The sequence below is a fragment of the Nannobrachium achirus genome, assembly GCF_963921795.1.
Source record: "Nannobrachium achirus genome assembly, chromosome: 3".
NCBI lineage: Eukaryota > Metazoa > Chordata > Actinopteri > Myctophiformes > Myctophidae > Nannobrachium > Nannobrachium achirus.
The window spans coordinates 21,373,299-21,392,990 of NC_137812.1; the positions used below are offsets into that span (position 1 = coordinate 21,373,299).

The following is a 19,692-nucleotide window of genomic DNA, read 5'->3' on the forward strand; positions in this document are numbered from 1 at the left end:
CGCAATTATTCTGTAATAATAATATAAGTGAATGACCATTCAAGATCGTATTTTTTTCTCTCTCTCCTCCTGCAACATGATTGACAGTTGTAGAAATAACAGTTAAAGTCTTCCCTTATGGGGGTCCCTGGCATCAAACTGTTCAATAATTTGGGGGTCCTTGACCCTGACATGCAAATGTTTGAGAAACACTTGCATGATATGGATACAACAGGCTGCCCTGTGATGCTGTGATATTCCACTAGATGGCGGCAATGCAACGCCTTCGAGGAGAACTACAGCTGATGACCAGTGTTGCCAAATCTGCTTATAATAAGCGACTGTTCCTGTGACTTATTTTTTCCTGTAAAGTCACTAGTGAATATTGGTAGTTGTGGGTTGCGTTTTTTTGGGGGGGCTATTTCTAAAGTGTAGTTGCTTATTTGGGCTTGTTTCCTATTGTAGTTTTAACCTGTGGTTCTCAGTCAAGGACCCCCAAATTTATATTTTCTTGTCCGCGACAAGTATATATATTTTGTGCCAGATCTTCAAGCTCACAGATCTTGTAATGTATGTAGATCATCTATTTTCAAATATTTCTCAATGGCAGTTATAGGTTAAAGCACTGGTTCCCAAACACAGGTTCGGGACCCAGGGTCACAGACACATTTTTATGGTCACACCTCGATAAAAAAAAAAAATATATATATATATATATATATATATATATAAAATTCATTTTCCTACATAAAAAAATAATTTGAAAAAAGGAAAAAAAAAAGAAAACAGTATAGCCTATATACATAGGCTATATTTGTCTTACATTTGTTTATATTAAAAAATATATAATTTTATACATTTTACAACAAACAAAAAAAAAACACATCTTAGAAATCCATGATTAAAACTAGTTTGGGTCCCGGGCCGGGAAAACTTTTGTTTTCTCTTTTGGGTCTGAAGCTAAAAGGTTTGGGAACCAGAACCACTGATGTCCATGTGGCCTGTTTAGTTTAGTCGCTTTTTTTATTTTTATTTTTTTAACTTGTTTTCACAGACCTGGCAACGCCGTCGATGACAGCTTCCTGCGCGGGAGTTTTCCATCACATCCTGGTGTGTGTAAATAAATACACAAATAACTTCACTGCGTTTCATCTGTCCCTCTGCAGCATGGATACACACACAGACACACAACAACACACTGCTGTGGCAACGAACGGGTAACGTAACGTTAATGTTTATGTCATTCACTCTCTCACTCACTCACATGTGCAGACAGACGCACACACACTTTTTTAACTCGAGCTGTTTCACTTCTCTGCGGATGGTGTGTGTCGGGGTTGCGTGTGGATTTGCAGTGTGCTTGTGTGGTGTGCGTGGCGAGCGTCTGTTTACGTTGTGGTAGTCTGTCTGTGGTGCTCGTAAGCTGTGTGGTGCACAGACTGCACACAGACGCGTATGGAGTGTGGACGCTATGCTGTGTGCTGCTGTGCACGCACGCACGCGCAGACAGACAGACTCACAGACAGACAGACTCACAGACAGACAGACAGACAGACAGACAGACAGCTTGTAGTCAGGCGGAAATTCTGAAAAAAGGCCTTCTATAAGCAGGTTAGAGGCATTTGGGGGTAAAAGTGGGTAACCAGGCCATTTTACATAATTCAGGGGTGCAGAATCTGAAAAACCTGGTTACCAATCAAAATTTTGAGTTTTTGACCTTCTAATTTGCATAACAAAGTGGCTACCGAATTGTACATTTTGAACTATTTATTCAAGCAATATTTCTCTTTCAAAAAACTTTTCATCATTTTATCATATAATCAGGGCAGTTTTTGAGTTGCTTGATTCAGTTTGTATTTAGATATTTGATATTCATTTTATCAGACACGCCCCCTTCCTATACAAACCCATTGAAACTTCAAACTCCATTTTAACCATGATAGATTTAATGAAAACACCCGTCCTTTTTTCTGGTGACTCCTGACGCCCTCCTAATACGTGAGTATGTCGTGTTCTTTCGATAACTCCTTTCATTTCTTTTTAATAATTTATTTTTTGTATTTATTTATTTTTCATTTTCCCAAATAATTATTAAAAAGAAACTAAAAAAGTTATCGAAAAAACACTGCCTGTTCGTGTATTAAGAGGGTGTCAGGAGTCACCAGAAAAAAAGGATGGGTGTTTTCATTGAATCTATCATGGTTAAAATGTTTTTGTATTTAAGTGAAATATCCCTTTTAAATAAAAATAAAACATTTTAACCATGATAGATTCAATGAAAACACCCATTCTTTTTTCTGGTGACTCCTGGTGCCCTTCTAATACACGAACAGGCAGTGTTCTTTCGATAACCTTTTTAGTTTATTTTCTATAATTATTTGGGAAAATGAAATAAATAAAATACAATTAAGATCTTATTAAAGATAAATGAAAAATGTTATTGACAAAACATAACCTGCTCACGTATTAGGAGCATATCAGGAGTCACCAGAAAAAAGGACGGGTGTTCTCATTAAATCTATCATGGTTAAAATGGAGTTTGAAGTTACAATGGGTTTGTATAGGAAGGGGGCGTGGCTGATAAAATGAATATCAAATATCTAAATCTAAACTGAATCAAACAACTCAAAAACTGTCCTGGGTGTTCCCAAAAGCTTGATTAGACGATAAAATGACTAAAGGTTTTTTGAAAGTGAAATATCCCTTGAAGAAATAGTTTAAAATTGACAATTCTGCAGCTATTTTGTTATGCAAATTAGAAGGTCAAAAACTCAAAATTTTGCTTGGTAACCATTTTTTTCAGATTCGGCACCCTTGAATTGTGTAAAATAGACTGGTTCCCAACTTTTACCCCAAAATGCCTCTAACAATCACATTTTTCAGAAATTCCAACAGACTATTGTAAAGGTTACATTGTAATGTTTTGTGAATTGTTGGTGTGTTTGTGTTGTCAGACGGTATGAAAGATGTCAAAGTGGTCTTTGACTTTCAGATGTTTTACTACACCGAAGTCCTGACGTCATCCCACTAGATGGTGCTATTTCCACGCTTCCCATTGTTATTTTTGTCGCCAGGCCAAAAGGCATGGCTGAGAGTATGTTTTCGCCCCTGTCCGTCCGTGTGTGTATCCTTACGTCTGTCTGTCTGTTACCAGCTAATCTCCAACGCTGTTGGCCCTCGCTGCCAAACTGTGCACACACACTCCTTGGATACCAATTCAGAACCTCTGCCCCACATTTTTCTTATGGCCACCTAGAGGAAGATTTTTGCAAAACATTATTTTTACAGTACTCCTATAACTCTTGTCCAAAAATCATGCAAATCGGTAGACAGTATCTCTACAGTCATGTGATCAACATGAATCTATCTGATTTTTCATATTCCATCCTGATTGGTTAATATTGGCTTCCAAAGTTTGCAGGATTGGTCCGGTTTGAACAAAATGCCTCAAATCCTTAAAGACCCAATGAAATGACTATTTTGGGTATTTTATTTTGAAGTTTCAGTTTGAAAAGGAAGCCTGTGTGTTTCTGAACCAATCCGAGGGGACCAGCCCTTCAGGCGATGGGATTTAAAATCTGAGTAATGGGAGTAATGGGAGCCAGCAATGGGAAACAAACAGGTGAATGTAATCAAAGGTTCATTTATATTCAAAAAGTCTATCTATGTCATCACTTTTTGAATTTCTGTTCACAGGAAGTAATTAAGAATGGCCTATTTAGGGACCTTTGATATACATATACAAGAAAACATATATATATATTTTCTATTTTTTTGGCATCTAGTGTTAGGTATGGCCATATTATCACTACAGATATGCTCTAAAAGTGTGAAAAACATGTTTTTGATTTCACCCCGTCTTTAACACACCCTGACAGCGTCAGGAGCTTTTGCTCATTGGGAAGTTGCATTTACGACGTTGATTGTCGATGCTGCGCGAGCGGGAAGCTAAATTGGCAAGCGACGTCGCAAATGCATCTTCCCAATGAGCAACGCTCCCGACGCTGTATAGCGCCTACATTGTTAGAGAGGGAAATAGGCATTTGCGCTAAGTCACTGTGCTGTCTGGGCAGCGTTTAATCATGGTGAAATATTATAGGGCATGCATGTTCCCACTAGACAGAGGAAGAAATACCACTTCAATTTTTCAAATCAGCCTCATGGTGCTTTTTTTACCTATAACTCCACCGTTCAGTGGAAAACCTTGTATGCACATTCCCTAAGAGAGGCCAATGAAAATCCTGCCCTGCTTTTTTCACATCTGCCTTTTATAGCGCCACCAGGCGGCCATCTTATGTAAAACAAATTTTATATATTACTCCTAAACAGATTTTATCCAAAAAACACGCAGAATCAGTACACATTATCTCTATAGTCATGTGATCAAGACAGATATTTCATATTTCATCCTAATTGGATAATATTGGCTTCCAAAGTTTGCAGGATTGGTCTGTTTTGAGCAAAATGCCTCAAATCATGTACACAGCTTCATATCCATATGAGTGAAATTGCAATATAAAAATTAACAATGGGAACCTGGGGGATATGACCTCAGATATGCAGCTCAAACAAAGTGCTACTAGTGCAAACAGGAATGTTATAATAACAATAAAACCGAAAAGATTCGAAATTCAATAAGAACTTTACCCTAGGACCAGAACAGTTTCCGAACATTGCAGACATGAATAAGAATACACATTAAGTATACACATTACAGCTTGTAGATCTGCTGTTATAAATAATATGCAACTCGTCTTCATCCTATATCTGGGAGAAGGATGTGGTGCCTGTTGTTCTAGCTTATAGGAGTCTCCACCGCCTCATTGATCATTTGTTTAATTGGCTTGTTCACCGGCACATTGACTCTCGATCGGAATTCTGAATTATTTATTTCAATCAGACTGAATAAATACTGTAATATTAAAAAAATACTGTTAATGTAAATGCTAAAACTGAGAGTGTAGTCAGTGTACACATGAATGGTCCTTTCTGTTTTGAGGACAATGGATTAATGTCCGTGATTTCAAGTAAAACACAGACATGGCTTATCCCGTCCGAATCTGCCATAATAATCACAGAGGATGTGGGGTAAAGATTACTTTACCCCACGTCCTCAGGTAATGTTAATCCAGGGGGAATAGGGTTTTAGACTAGGATGATAAGATCATAGGTAAACCAAGAACCTATGTCTCTGCATTTGATTTTGATATTCCCTCGTGTTTTCCTTGCTTACTGTAAATCGCTCTGGAAGAAGAAAATGCCTAAATTGTATATGAATGGTGCAGCTTAGTGCTTATACCCTGTCGGCTATTACACGGGCGTGCGTGCAGATATAAGGGTGTGGGGGTGTGTTTGATCCGAGTTGAGACTGGAGAGCACTTGATGCAAACACCTCCAACACTCCTGACCTCAAGGCCCTCTCATGTTCTCCTCATCCCACCAAGAGAGAGCTGCTCAGGGATCACCTTTGCAATTTTCTGCCCCTCTCCGACACCACCTCTGCCCTCCTCATGAGAGTAAATGCACACGCATGCATACATCAGAGGTCGGTATAGTAGCTAAAGTACTTGACTCGTATGAGATATTTTGGGGAGCTTTTTGGGCTTTATTTTATAGTTTTCAGTACAGACAGACAGGAAGCAGGGAGAGAGAGATGGGGAGAGACGCAGTAATTATGTCGGGAATGGGATTCGAACTGCTGTCAGGCCTGGTCAATTAAAAGTAACGTTACTTTAAAATAATGACTTAGGTAGAAGTCAAAGTAGTCCAAAATAGTCAAAATAATTGCTTGAGTTAAATAAGCACGAAAGTATTTAGTGAAACGATAATTCAAGTAGCTTACTGAGTTACCCAACAGAAATAAACTAAATTAAACAGTCTCTCGGAGAGAATGAAAATAGAATGTGCATTCAATACAATAAATAAAACAAATATTTTTTTAGTCCTGCATTTGGCCCAAATATATTAGTTTTTGAGAGGTGATAACGGCTCCTAAGCCAGGCTATATGTCCGTATGAGCACGGAACTCCATGTATGGAGATAACTAACATCACAGACAGATACCATGTTGTGTTTGATACCATTTCATGTACAGTACTGTAGGACCACTTGCGCAAAAGTGAGAAGTATGTTGCATTAAAACAATTTATACCGGTATATAAAAAAGTTACCTTTTTTTTTGGTAACTACCCACCTCTGCACAATGGAGTACACGGCGTGCCCACACATACTCTCACATGTCATGTTAAGTGCACCTCCTCTCTGTCTCACACACTGTCGGAGGTCAAGTGGGGGGCTAAAGTGTAGAACAAGGGTCATTTGCCAGGCCAAGCACCCTTTAACTGAGAGAGGGATGTTCCCCCTCCCCCTCCCCCACTACATAATTGTATAAAATGTTGATGTTGCAGACAAAACCTTTTCATAGATTTCGTAGATGGCTTTGCTTACTCGTTGGACAGTAGTGTTGTATAAATGAATGCTTTTTTTGTTTGTTGGTTTGTTTTACATGATTCATGCTAATGTGTTTCAAACATTTATCCCACTTAAACCATGACCTTCGGGTCTGTACAGTACTACAAGCTACTGTATGTTCATGCAGCGAATATTCCCCCCAGAATAGGGATGCTAGGGTTCAGGTGGTTAATGTAAAACCAACAAAGGGGGAAAAACTGTTGCCATCACATAAAGATAACCATAACCCCTGTAGTAACTAGGATTTTTCCACTAATCTCTCCATAACATTTTATCCTAGTTTTTATTTGTTGACAAAATTGTCAATACATAGGTCTTATGGTCACATCACAGATTTGTTTTTATTTTGTTTTTAAAAGTAGTCGAAAACATTTTTAGTCATAGTCGACAAAATTAAGTGGCACTTTCCGTTGTTTTCATGTGCAGGGGCATCAGTTTGCGTCTTCATGTCGCTGGCTTCCATTGACAATGGCTTGTAGATCTGCTGCTGCTAATGCAGCTTAACATGTAACATCTACAGTATCTCTAATGTCCTATTGGATGCTGTCTCTGTCTCCAGTGTCACCAGGAAGAGGGACGACTACCTAGAATGGCCCGAATATTTCATGGCTGTGGCCTTCCTGTCAGCACAGAGAAGCAAGGACCCAAGCTCTCAGGTACACACGCACGCACGCACGCACGCACGCACACACTATGTAATCTGCGTAACAAACTCCCGACTGCAGTTAGAACTACAGACTCATATCTTCTGCCGTAGTCTGAAGACTCACCTCTTCAGACTCCACTTTAGCCTGTAGAACACATATGTCAAAGTCAAGGCCTGGGGGCCAGATCCGGCCCGCGAATGAATTATCTATGGCCTCCGGGATGATATTTAATTACTATGGGAACCGTCCCGCAGGTCGCAGCCGCACGCAAAACAGCGTAACACAACATGCTAAATGTACAGATAAGGCCATCCAACCACAAACCACATTTCATGCATTCCTTAGACAGACAGCTGAAGCCGACCAATCACAAACCAAAAAGTGAGTAAATTTGTATTTAGAATGGAGGATGTAATTAGTGCTTTCATGTGTTGTGTATGCGTCCGTGACTCGTGCTGTCCTCCACATTGTCACATCGAAGCAAAGCAACACAAGCAACGCTGTAAAGTTCAATGAGAAGAAAGTAATTTCCCCATCAAAATAAATAAACTCTGCATGCTTACAACGCATTGCTGCGATCCGCGACAGACACATTGTGAGTTTTAAATAAGCATTGAACCAGTCCGGCCCTCGACCTCTGTGTATTTGACTTTGACATCCCTGCTGTAGAACTTGTCCTAGCCTTGACGAACGTAGGCTTATGCAAAGGCTAAAGTGTAATTTAGACGGTATGTTATCTAGACAGATGCCAGGGATTTGTTGACCTGGCATATAGTGTGTATACTGTAGTTCCAATGTACTGATTATTATTTTTATTTTATATTATATTATACAGTTTAGTTCTTGGTTTACCTATGATCCTGGATCACTATTCCTATGCACTTAATGTATTACCTTGTGTTTACCGTGCTTACTTTAAGTTACTGTAACTCGTATTGCAAGGCGTTGTTAGCTTGCAGATTGTCTATTTTCACAATTCTTGCTACTTATATTATTTGACAATTTTCAACAATGTTTGTTTGGACTTTTGATGCAGTATTTTCTTTTTCTTTTTTTATTTCGTTTTAATTTATTTTTTGGTATTAATAAGTCTTAAAGTCTTAAATTGTCATGGCAAACCTATTACAGTCCTGCATGGGCTGCATGTTTCGCAAACCTTTTCACGGACCCCCACATTGACATGTATTTAACCATGGACCCCCATCTGAAAAGGTTTTGTGCCAGGGACCCCCAGAAGCGTAAAAAAATACTTTTAGCCCATTTTCCACTGCAGGGCCAAGAACTTTCAAGAACTTCCAGGACCAAGTTCTGCTTACGTTTCCATATAACCAGACCTAACCGGGAAGGTCCCAAAAAAGAGCAGCAGTGCTGCTGGTCTGCCCATAGGTTCCCACATAACTCAAGTTTAGTACTACATCAAGAGCAGGACCTAAAAAAGGTTCCCAGAATCGTGTCTGAAAACGGACTGTGCGCTATGGAAACAAAACCAGATTAAAATAAAAAATAAAATAAAAATAGGTTTAGGTTCTGTAAAGTTCTCGTTCCGCCTCGTAGTGGAAAAGGGCCTAAATACTTTTAAAAAGGCAGATGTACAAGCTTGCAGTGTGTCTCGTCCAGGCCTGGAATTTCGTCATTTTAGGGGCAAGGCCACTTGGCCTTTAGTGTTGTCAAATTTATGAGGGCACAAAGGCCAAGTGCCAGGGCAGGAAGGCCATCAATTAAAACAATTATTTTAAGTCCACGCCAGTCATAATTAATTTAGCTTAAACATTAAGGAAGATTACATTTTTAATTAGGCTAATGTAATATACCTTTCAATTAAATAAATATCAAAAAGCTGTTTATTTATGTTTTTCCATGTGCAGCGGTGTAAAGTAACTAAGTACATTTAATTAAGTATTGTACTTAATTTGTTATTGTAATTTTGAATATTTCCAATACTTTTACTTCTACTCCACTACATCTCGGATCCAAATATTGTACTTTTACTCCACTACAATTATTTGAAACCTTTAGTTACTAGTTACTTTGCATATATAATTATAATATTATAATACACATGAACCACTTTAGCCCTATTTAGGCTGTTTGGAAATAGCCAAGCTTGTAGAAAAAATAGCAGATCTACAAGCTTAAAATGCATTGCATAGCAACGCGTTGTGAGCTTGTAGATCTGCTATTTTCAAACATTTTGTACTGTGACTTTTGGTACTTTAAGTACATTTTGATACCAATACCTTTGTACTTTTACTCAAGTATATTTTGAATTTGAGGACTTTTATTTGCAACGGGAGTAGGCCTAATTCTACACTGCAGTATTGATACTTTTTGAGTACTTTTTCCACCACTGGTCTTGTGCACGCACAACGAGCTCCGCCCTCCCGTTCGCGGAGTGTCCTTTTCTCAACTTGGAATACAATGGAATAATGTACTTTCTGACAGCTCAGCCTCTTGGGGAAAGGATAGCTTTTGGTTCACTTAGCGCTGCATTTCGGTTGTTGTCCTGAGCTCAGCAGAGCTCCGTTTGAAGTCATTCGTTCGCACATCCGGATTTATTCAACAGGCTGCGTTAGATGTATCTCCCGTTTAGCCCGGTGATGCTTTTGTGTTGTATAAACACTGTGTTGCGGGACTCCGGCGGCTGCTACGAGCATAAATCGAATCTACTACTGGTCATGTGAGCAGCTCAACCAATCAGGCACTGCTGTCACCGTAATGACTGGAAAATCGCGCAGATGGAAAACGGTGAAAGGACTGCTGTGGGCACCGGGGCACCACGGCCACTGTGGCCGTTTGGGCATGTCATTTTTCGAGGGGCACACGGCCAAAGAGAGGGGCAACGACGGCCATGGCCGCCGTGAATTTCCTGCCCTGGTCTCGTCGTTCCGCTTGTACATCTGTGATTTCTTGAAAAGCCAACATACTGTGTAAACTGTAAATGGATAAAAAGTATTATAATGCTATTTAAACTACTTTTGCTGGGGACCCCTGGAACTCCCAAAGCCCCTGGGGTTCCGCGAACCGCCCTTTTAATGACTATGACCAAGCGGGTGCTATGGTACTTGTTCAGTTCCTCCAAGGTGGAGGAGGGAGGTACTAATATTTGGATGATAATGACTGTACTGTATGCTTTCAATTGTGCATTAATTTGAATGTGTAGTAGTAATAATAATAATAACTAGACTGCACTCCTGTCGAGGTGCCAACTTACACCTTTTGCTCTCATGGCCATGCATGGCCACAAGTACAGCGATCGGTACTGTTCCGTGCCGTCTGTATGTGGCCCATTTAGGCCTAAAATTATTGAATGCTTTAACCAGTGAAAAATAGCAGATCTACTATTTTTGAAAAAGTTGTGAAAATGTGTGCAAATCTTTGAATGTACCGGTATGTATTTTTAAAGCGAACGTCTGTAACTCAAATTTTGCTTCTGGGTGGTCCCTGGAACTAAATATTTTGAGATGGGGGTCCGTGGCCAAATAAATATCATTTTGGGGGTCCTTCAAAGGAATAAGTTTGAGAACCTCTGACATAGTAGTCTCTCAAAAACAGACTAACTGAACTCCATTTAATTGAAAAAGACCTTTTCTTTGACGATGGCTGGCCAGATTGCTGACATAGAAATATGGGTTTTTCCAAAAAACCTTAGAAGGATTCAAAAGAATCGGGTAAAAAATAGCAGATCTACAAGCTCGCAGAGCGGCACTCGGTGCCGCGCTTTGAGCTTGTATATCTGCTATTTTTCAATAGTTAAAGCATAAATAAAATAATAATAGACAATACTGTGTACCCGTTCTGAATGGGTTAATATATCAGGGTGCACTTGTTGATGGTGACGTCACCAAGAATGCTGGTCCCTCATTGGGACCAGCATCCAACACTTGGACTACTCATGCATCGAAGGAAGCACAAGGTCAGTCCGTTGCTCCCCCCAGGTTGGTTGGCAGAGGGAGCGAGCGCCTAGGATTATTAGACAAAATTGGCACTGGGTGGAAAAATCGGGTTACAAAAAATCGTGGGATAATAATTTAAGGAAAAACAATAATAAAAAATCACACCCAGTGTGAAGTGAGCGGTGGTCGTGCTTGCATAACGTCTTCAGACTAGGATTTGAGTCTAGGAGGTACAGGCTATGCTACACACACACGTTTTGCTATGGCAAAACGCTGAGGAAAAAGGCTACAGACATACGACATATGACATCACTAGACAAACATGATGCTACGTACACACATTTTACTATGGCATAACGCTGAGGAAAAAGTGGCTACAGACACCCGCACAGCCACTCTTAGGAGCGGTTTACCACCGCTCAAAAACGAAATAAAATAAACGCATTAACATAAAGTGCTAATAGAAGTTAAGAAGTTGATTTGTAGAAAACAAATGGAACACAATTTGTATTTGTCACTGTGTATCTTCAAACCCTCCTCAGCAGAACAACTGCTCAATATATACAAACGTAGTAAACAAATATCAAAAGCAACATGTGACGTGATCTTAATAAAATAAAATAGAAAATGTATTATATAAAATAATCCATGTGCAGCACCTGCTACGACATTAAGCATAACACTAAAGAAAAGCCTCCAGCCATTCATTGAAAATGAGTAACACGTTTGCTATATACCTATATAAGACAAATAGTACATTAGCCTTTGAATTGCCAATGCATATCTCATAATTTCATTTCTTGACAAAAGAGGATTTCCGAGTCCCATTCCAAAGAAAAGCTAGTCATGATGCAGTCCTTCCAATGTGGTCAAACAGAATATATTTACAGAAGGATTATTTTCAATCGGAAATTAGCTATTCTTAATAAGGGCACTGCTCAATAAGGGAACAATTAACACAAGCTAAAAAAGCAGTTCCTGCAGAAACTGTGGGCTCGCTTACACGCACAAAGTATATTATGTAAATTAGAAAATGTACACATACCTCCTCAGACAGACTTTCGATTCAGCTCAAGCCCAAGCAGTAATATAAATGGTAAGACAATTAATTTCCCAGAGGAATCCACTGGGAAACTTGTTTTCTCAAAAATCCCCCAAAAAATATAAAAAAGTACAAGCAATATTAACTGCGTAAACCTGAACAAGTTGAAGTTTGAACAATATGTCTATCTCAAAGAATGTGGAAGTAGTAGGATGCCAACAAAATAAATGAAAATAAATATAAATAAATAAATAAATATAAATTGAGGACAACAGGTGTGTGCTCGCTAGAGCAAGTCCACAATGAAACTACATAATTAAAATAGCAGACTTTTCGTTTCTTCTTCTTTTCTTCATCTGACACTCGTCTTGTTTTCTTTTCCTAGTTTCCGAAGCGGTTATTCCTTTGCTCAGGAGGAATGCTTCCTGATTGGGTTCACGACCCAAGAAGTTCTTCAGCATCTCTTTGGCATCCTCAGAAGCACCAGGCTTCAGGATGCAGTTTCTGTAGTCCATACCCACCTTGGGGTTCATGATGCCTTCCTGTTTGAAACGGCTGTAGAACATGTCCATGGCCAACACCTCGCTCCACAGGTAGCGATAGCTGTTGGCCTGTTTGAGATCTGCCGGGTCACCAAAGGTAGGCCATAAGTTGGTCTTTTGAGAAGCGGGGACTCCCAGAATCTCCTTTCTGAGCCTGGCATATTCCTTACCTGGGTCCAGTCTAGTCTGGGTGTAAAGAGCTTGGTCCAATTTAGCCTCGACTATATCCTCCAGGTAGTCCATGCCAATGTTGGCGTGGCGAGATTTGATGAGTTTGTCCAACAGGTCATCGGGAATCGGAGCTCCTGTCTTGTAGTGTTTGGACATTATCTGCAGTGGCTCCTTCTCCCAAACCCAGTTCTCCAACAGCAGGGACGGAGCCTCCATAAAGTCCCTCTCCACCTGGGAGGGACTGAACACGGCATAGTCGACCTGAGCACAGAGATGGTGCATGACGTGACCAAACTCATGGAAGTACGTCTCCACCTCTTCGTGATACAGGAGGGTGGGGTTGATCATGGGTTTGATGAAGTTGGTCACTATGGCAGCGACAGGCATCTGTCTGCTCCCGTCCGACAGCAGACAGCTGGGCTGCAGCGGGAAGCAAGCCGCTTCTCCGTACTTTCCCTTTCTTTTGAACAGGTCGAGGTAGAACTGTCCGACCGTCTGTCGAGCAGAGAGGTCGGTGACACAGTACAGTGTGACGTCAGGATGCCACACTGGGGCGCCGTGCACCAGGCTGAACGACAGACCCAGCAGGTCCTGGAAGATGTCCAGCAGACCCTGGGTTACGCCCTTCAAGGGGAAATACTCCTTCAAATGTTTGTGATCCACTCCATACTGGTTCATTATCACCAATTCCTTGTAGTGCGCTAGGTCTCTTTCGGACAGCTTTCCGTTAAACAGCAGACCTTCCTTCTGACACATCTTCTCCTTTAGTTTGAGGAGGATCACTCTCTCCTCTTCTCCAAGTGGCTTCAGCTTATGGGCCAGCTCGTCCAGGAAGATGGAGACCTTCTCTGGAGACTTTGCCATGTTCATCCCCAGGACAAAGTCGGCGTAGGTTTTGAAACCCAGCAAAGCGCTCCTCCGAGCATGTAGCTTCGCTAGCTTCTTCAAGGTGGCCGAGTTCTGCATTTTCTTTTCTTTACAGCCGATGCATAGATTTATAAAATGTTTGTCAATGTCCTTTATTTCTTCTTGTTTGCTTTCGGGGAGATGCAGTCCACAACCCAGTTTAACCTGTCTCTCCATGTATCTCTTGTCCTCCGTCGTGAGACTGCCTCTATCCACCTTCGTGCTCAGAGCCTCAACCCTCTGGTAGACGTCCTTTCTCATGCCAATGTCCACGTTAAACTCGGACAGCTTCTTATACGCGTGCGTGCTGGCTGTCCTCACCTTCTTGCTGGGGGACACGTGTTGGATGAGGTACAACATGTTCCACTGGACGGTGTACTCTAGCTCTGCATCGGCCAGGGCCTTCAGAGTATTGCTGAAGGTCACGCTGTCCAGGTCCATGGAACCCACTGCATCGTACACCTCCTTGGTCTTGCCGATGAGCTCGTCGGAAACCTGCCGGATCTGTTTGGGGCTCAGATCCCAGCGCAGCCGGGTCTCTGTGCGAACCCGAGTGGTAGGACGACTGAGAACCACCTCTCCTGAAGCTCCCATCCTAAAATGTGAAAATCAGTCGCAACGTTTTTGAGCTCCATGGGAATCTGTTGCTCAGGCGTGGTTTTGTGCAGCAAAGGACCGCAGTACATGTATTCAGCTTAAATCATGGTGCTGTGCCTGCGATGTAAGGGAGAATCCTGAGGGTCATGTCAAAGTGAGAGCCCTAATCTGACGGTTTCCTGTTACTTTTATATGATGCTGCTGTTGTAATGTTGCAATGACGTGGAAATCTTTATATGGTGCTACAGATGGTAACAGGAACGCTCGACCCAAAACGCACTCGCCCCATTTTTACCTTATATTCGTTTTACCGAGGTTAAGGTTAGGAATAAGTTCACTAGTTTTGCATAGTTTTACTGAGGTTACGTTTAGGAATAAGGTTAGGTTTAGGCATTGTTTTACTGAGGGTACGTATAGGAATAAGGTTGGGTTTTTGCCGAGGTTGGGTTTAGGCATAGTTTTACTGAGGTGAAGTTTAGGAATCCCTGGTGACGACCACTCCGATGTGGTCCGGTTTGACCCGGGCAAAGCATGATTCGGGGCTTGCGTTCTTGTATTCGTGCACATGTGTAGCAACGCATGGCTAATGTTAACAGTGTTACTCTGTTCAATCACAGGCGTTACTGCTCCGTGTCACTCGTTTAGTTTTCTCTTTGGTTAGTTTTCCTGCTATCACAGACCACAACACTTCAAACTGTACAGTGTTTCAGATCGACACAGTGTGCACTCATTATTCTGACCACCATCCATGGTGTTGAAAAAAGTGCAGTGTCACTACTAAATGCTGAAATGATTGCCCCTGATTAAATGTAGGTGTATGTGTATGCGTGCACATACATGAGCATGACTATGATCGTACATTTCATAATAAGGGTCGAGTAACGTACAATAAACTTTGTCATTTTGCAACCGAAACAAGTAATCTTTAAGAACCGGAATCGATAAAATCCTAATGGTACCGATTTGTTAATCCATTCACTCTGTGTCACAAAAAAAAAAACATTGTTGGGACTTGGCCTAATGTGGAAACTTCTAACTTGGCTTAAAAAACACCTTCAGTCAAGGGATTTTCTTCTTTCTTTCTTTTCTTTCTTTTTTTTAGTTTTTAATCCCTGTAACCCCTCATCCCGTCACTCACCCCCCCCCCCCCCCCCCCCCAACACACACACACGCACACACACACACACACACACACACACACACACACACACACACACACACACACACACACACACACAGTGTAACCCCTCATGTGTCTCTGTTTGAGGCGTCTGCCCTAGTGCCTGTTCGTTGGCAAAGCTCCCTGAATGAATTATTAAGCGTCCTGTCAAGACCCCTGCCTTTTTCCAGCCAGGCATCTGCACGGACACCTCAGTAGGTCATGGCAGTTCTTTGAGGTTTTTGAGCTGATGCGTGATGCCAGGTGCACACACACACACACACACACACACACACACACACACACACACACACACACACACACACACACACACAGTTTCAGATGTACATAAACAATCTCTGAAATGTGTACTGTGCTGTTGACATTGACTGACAAAGACAGACGGACGGACACAGTGGTTATAGAGTAGTTCACCCCCAAAATGACTTTTTTTCTATTGATTACTCATGCCATGGAGACTAGAGTTCAATAATATTTTTAGTTTTTTGTCGCATTCCTAAGACAAAAATGTGATAACAATAAATTAACCCCCATTCGTTCCGGATGGGGGTAAATTTACTCGAATCAAATTTTTGTCTTAGGAATGTGACAAAAACCAAAAAATATTATTGAACTCTACTCTCCATGGCATGAGTAATCAATAGAAAAAAAGTCATTTTGGGGGTGAACTACTCCTTTAAGCATTTGATAAGATTAACAGTTATCAATTTCTTTAAGGCGTGGTATATAACTTTTGTTTGCACAAAACAATGTGTGTGTGTTATGTAAAATACCCACCCGTCATTTGCTTTCGTACTGTTTCAAATTTTACAAATCACGCGTTGGACTTGACCATACAACATTTTCAGTCGTGAGATTTCATGTTGCTTTAAACCATGAATACCAGAATACGAGAGGGCAGAGGTAAACGCCACGTCACCACGCTGTCACTGGCTGATGACGGCAGGCATACTGTAATCCACAGAGCGGCAATCATAACTGTCTGCGGTGACAAGCGACACTGCTTGTCACCGTGACACTGCAACTACAGGGCAGCTTTCTTTGGATTTGTTGTAGAATTTGTCAATTCTATTTTCCACAATTTTAGTTTTTTTTAATCATTTTATCATCATTTTATCAAGTCATTGATTATTATAATTGATTGATTTTATATTGCTATTAGAGCCTGACCAATACTGGATTTGACTGGATTTTAGAGAGTAATATACATTCTTCACTTACTGTACAGGTAAAATGATTAGATAATGATTTTGTTCTTTTAAGCCTTAACTGATGTACATAGTGTTTACTAGTACAAACTGTAGGTTTAAGGTTTTTAAGTGTGCCTGTGGGTGTTTTAAATATTTAACCAATGAAATGTATTTACTAGTGACTAATAACTAAAAGAAAAAGGAAAAACATATGTCCAAAGCCATTACTTTTAAGGCAATGGGGGTAAAGAAATAACCTGACAACGACAATAGGCAATAACGTACCCGTTGCCATTTACAAATTCCCCAGGATATTGTATTGCCTTGCCATTAATACCCACATTGATACTAGTTGATGATGGTGTATGGCCCTTGCTTTTATCCCATTTTCCCCTCATGGATTCTGTAAAGTGAGAGAGAGGGTTGAAGGCATGGGAAGGTTTAAAGGGATTATGAGGCCGACTTCATCCTAAATAGCAGGGATGAAATGAGCTCCTTCAGCCTTTCCTTTTGATTTCCCTCCCTACATCACCTCTCTGTTCTATCTTTTCCTCTCTCTCCCTGTCTTTCTCTTACCCCTCTCTCTCTCATCTCTCTTTCTTTGCCGGTATCTTTTTATTCTTTCAGTATTCTCTAATCACTCCCTCTCTCTCTGTTGCTTAGCTGTATCTTTCTCACAGTATTCCCATCTCCGCCGCAGCTGTCTATATCGATAGATCGTAGGAGGGTCAGAAGAATGAGGTGAAAGGAAGGGTTTCGGAGGGTTGATGGATGGACAGAACGGACAGATGGGGGGAGAGAGAGACACAGAGACTGAGAGCGACTGAGAGAGGAGGTGGAGAGGAGAGAGCTTGGCAGGGAGTCGGGGGGTGTTTGAAGCACTGAAAGCTTTCCTAGCACTCCTCTCTACCACTTGATCAAAGAGCGCTAGCCTGGGGAAACGTCGCGGGGGGTACGGAGAGAGTGTTATGCCTGTGTGTGTGTGAGTGTGATAGAGAGAGAGAGAGAGACTGTGAGATGGTGAAGGGCACAAAGGAAGGTGAATGTTCAGTTCTTAGTTTGTAAGTGGAGTTTTGAACACAGTTGGCCAGAGGCCACAGGTAGTTACTTGACCTCTGAGAGCAAGACAATGGAACACACGCACGCACACACATACGTCACAAACCACACTTTCATTTCTGATATTTGTCTTTGTGTGTGTGTGCCAGTGCAAAGAAAAAGAAAAGCTTGTTGATTTAAAAAAAAAAAAAAAGCTTCTTTTATGGGGTAGTAGCGGGCACTATAGTGGCGGCCAAACCAAATATAGAATAGTACAGTATATAACAACTATTATCAGCCATTGGGACAGAAATGAGCAAGAAAACGTGTAACAGACTTTACAAATTAACTCGACTAACGTAGCAAGGCAACCACCTCCTTATTTCCCTCTACGCCCTTATGTCCCTTTCCCTCTACAACAAGGGCTTGTTTCCAGAGGGTACTGAATTCATTAACGAAATGCCTGGCAGTTGACTAAAACTATGACGGAAAATGTTGATCACTACTTTGTTTCCAAAAAGGAAGGACAAACTTCCTCGTCAACAAATAAAAAAAGAATAGACTAAAATGTTAGGGAAGAACTAGTGTAAAAGAGAGAATCAGTAGAACTAAAAGACAGGCAATTTTATGTTTGGTTGCGCTCGGGTGTTGCGCTCTGAAAATAGCCGATCTACAGCCTAGATCGTCTATTTTCAACATGCCACCAAGTGTAACAGCCATTACGACACCTCCAAGGCTCGCCAAAATATTTTTTTTGTCGACATAATCAACTTTAGATTCAGTTGACTAAAAACTAAAACATTTCAGATCACTGAAATATGATTAAAACGACATGAAATTGTATGCAAAAGACCATGACTAAAGCTAAATCAAAATGTGCCATCAAAATCTACCACTGCATGTGACTGTTTGTTTCAGGTGGGGGCTTGCATTGTGAACCAGGAGAATAAGATCGTGGGCATCGGCTACAACGGCATGCCCAACGGCTGTGATGACGACCTCATGCCCTGGTCCCGCTCGGCAGACAACCGCCTGGACACCAAGTACCCTTATGGTGAGAGGTGACACGCACGCACGCACACACCCACATACACACACAAAATAGCCAATTGTCTAATTAAATGTAATCCTGGGCGCTACTATCCCTCTGCCAACCTGGGGAGAGCAACAGACTGACCTGATGCTTCCTTCTATGCATGAGGAGTCTAAGCCGCTTCTTTTCACCTGACACGGGAGTTTCCCCGGTAGGACTTAGTGCATGGAAGGAACACGTTATTCCGTTACTCCATCAGGTGCTGGCCAGGGGAAGACAGTAGAGAGGTAGAGGCCAGCATTACTGCATGTTTTTTTGTGAGCTTACCTACCCTAGGAGACATGGGGAGAACATGTAAACTTTTTCCAACCCCACCTAGGGTATGGGCACTGATGACGCGGAGGAGAGAACACACAATTTACAAGATCTTGTAGATATGCTGTTTTTTGTGGAATGTTTGCCCCCAGAATAGTAATGTTAGGGTGTATGTGGTTGATTATTCTTCTAGTTAACACAACCACTTTAACCACTTGTATCTTAGCATCCCTATTCTGAGGAGCACTAAAAATAGCAGATCTACAAGCTCAATCCTCGCCTGCGTGAGTCGTGACTTTCAAAAACGGAAATTGTCTACTCAGGCTTTTGGGAGCACCCTGGTCAGTTGAAGTTGCTTGATTCAGTATTTAGATATTTGATATGATTCAAATACAAACCCATCGTAACGTCAAACTCTATTTTAATAGAGCGTGAATTTTATGCCGTATTTAACATGACGGCCGTGTAAACAAACACACAGTGTCATTTACAACTAAACAATGCTCTCAAGAATGTTTAAAAAACATTTGATGCGAGAAATAGACGATGCTGTTACATAAAATGGATTCTATTTGATCGACACATCCTTGTTTTCTGAGACGATGTTGTGCTCAGTGGACGCCCAGTGCAACACTTGCTGTAAGCAAGGAAATACTTCATTTTGTTTTGGGTCATTTTATACATTTAT

The 19,692-nt window shown here is 41.2% G+C and overlaps 2 protein-coding genes across 2 annotated transcripts in view; one reads left to right on the forward strand and one right to left on the reverse strand.

Moving 5' to 3' along the window:
• Positions 1 to 1,116: 1,116 nt before the first annotated feature.
• Positions 1,117 to 19,692, forward strand: part of dctd (dCMP deaminase) — a gene marked incomplete at its 3' end in the record, with an annotated part of 47,623 nt that continues 29,047 nt past the window's right edge. The window contains exons 1-3 of the mRNA XM_080722439.1: positions 1,117 to 1,196; positions 7,010 to 7,106; positions 18,575 to 18,710. Of these exons, the coding sequence (XP_080578565.1) occupies positions 1,147 to 1,196; positions 7,010 to 7,106; positions 18,575 to 18,710 (283 nt within the window). The 5' untranslated portion in view covers positions 1,117 to 1,146. The remainder of the gene's footprint in view (positions 1,197 to 7,009; positions 7,107 to 18,574; positions 18,711 to 19,692) is intronic.
• LOC308281522 (thimet oligopeptidase-like) lies at positions 12,341 to 14,245 on the reverse strand (the record flags this gene model as incomplete). Its single annotated transcript, XM_080721740.1, has 1 exon — positions 12,341 to 14,245. The coding sequence occupies one exon, from the start codon at positions 14,243 to 14,245 to the stop codon at positions 12,341 to 12,343; it is 1,905 nt and encodes a 634-aa protein (XP_080577866.1).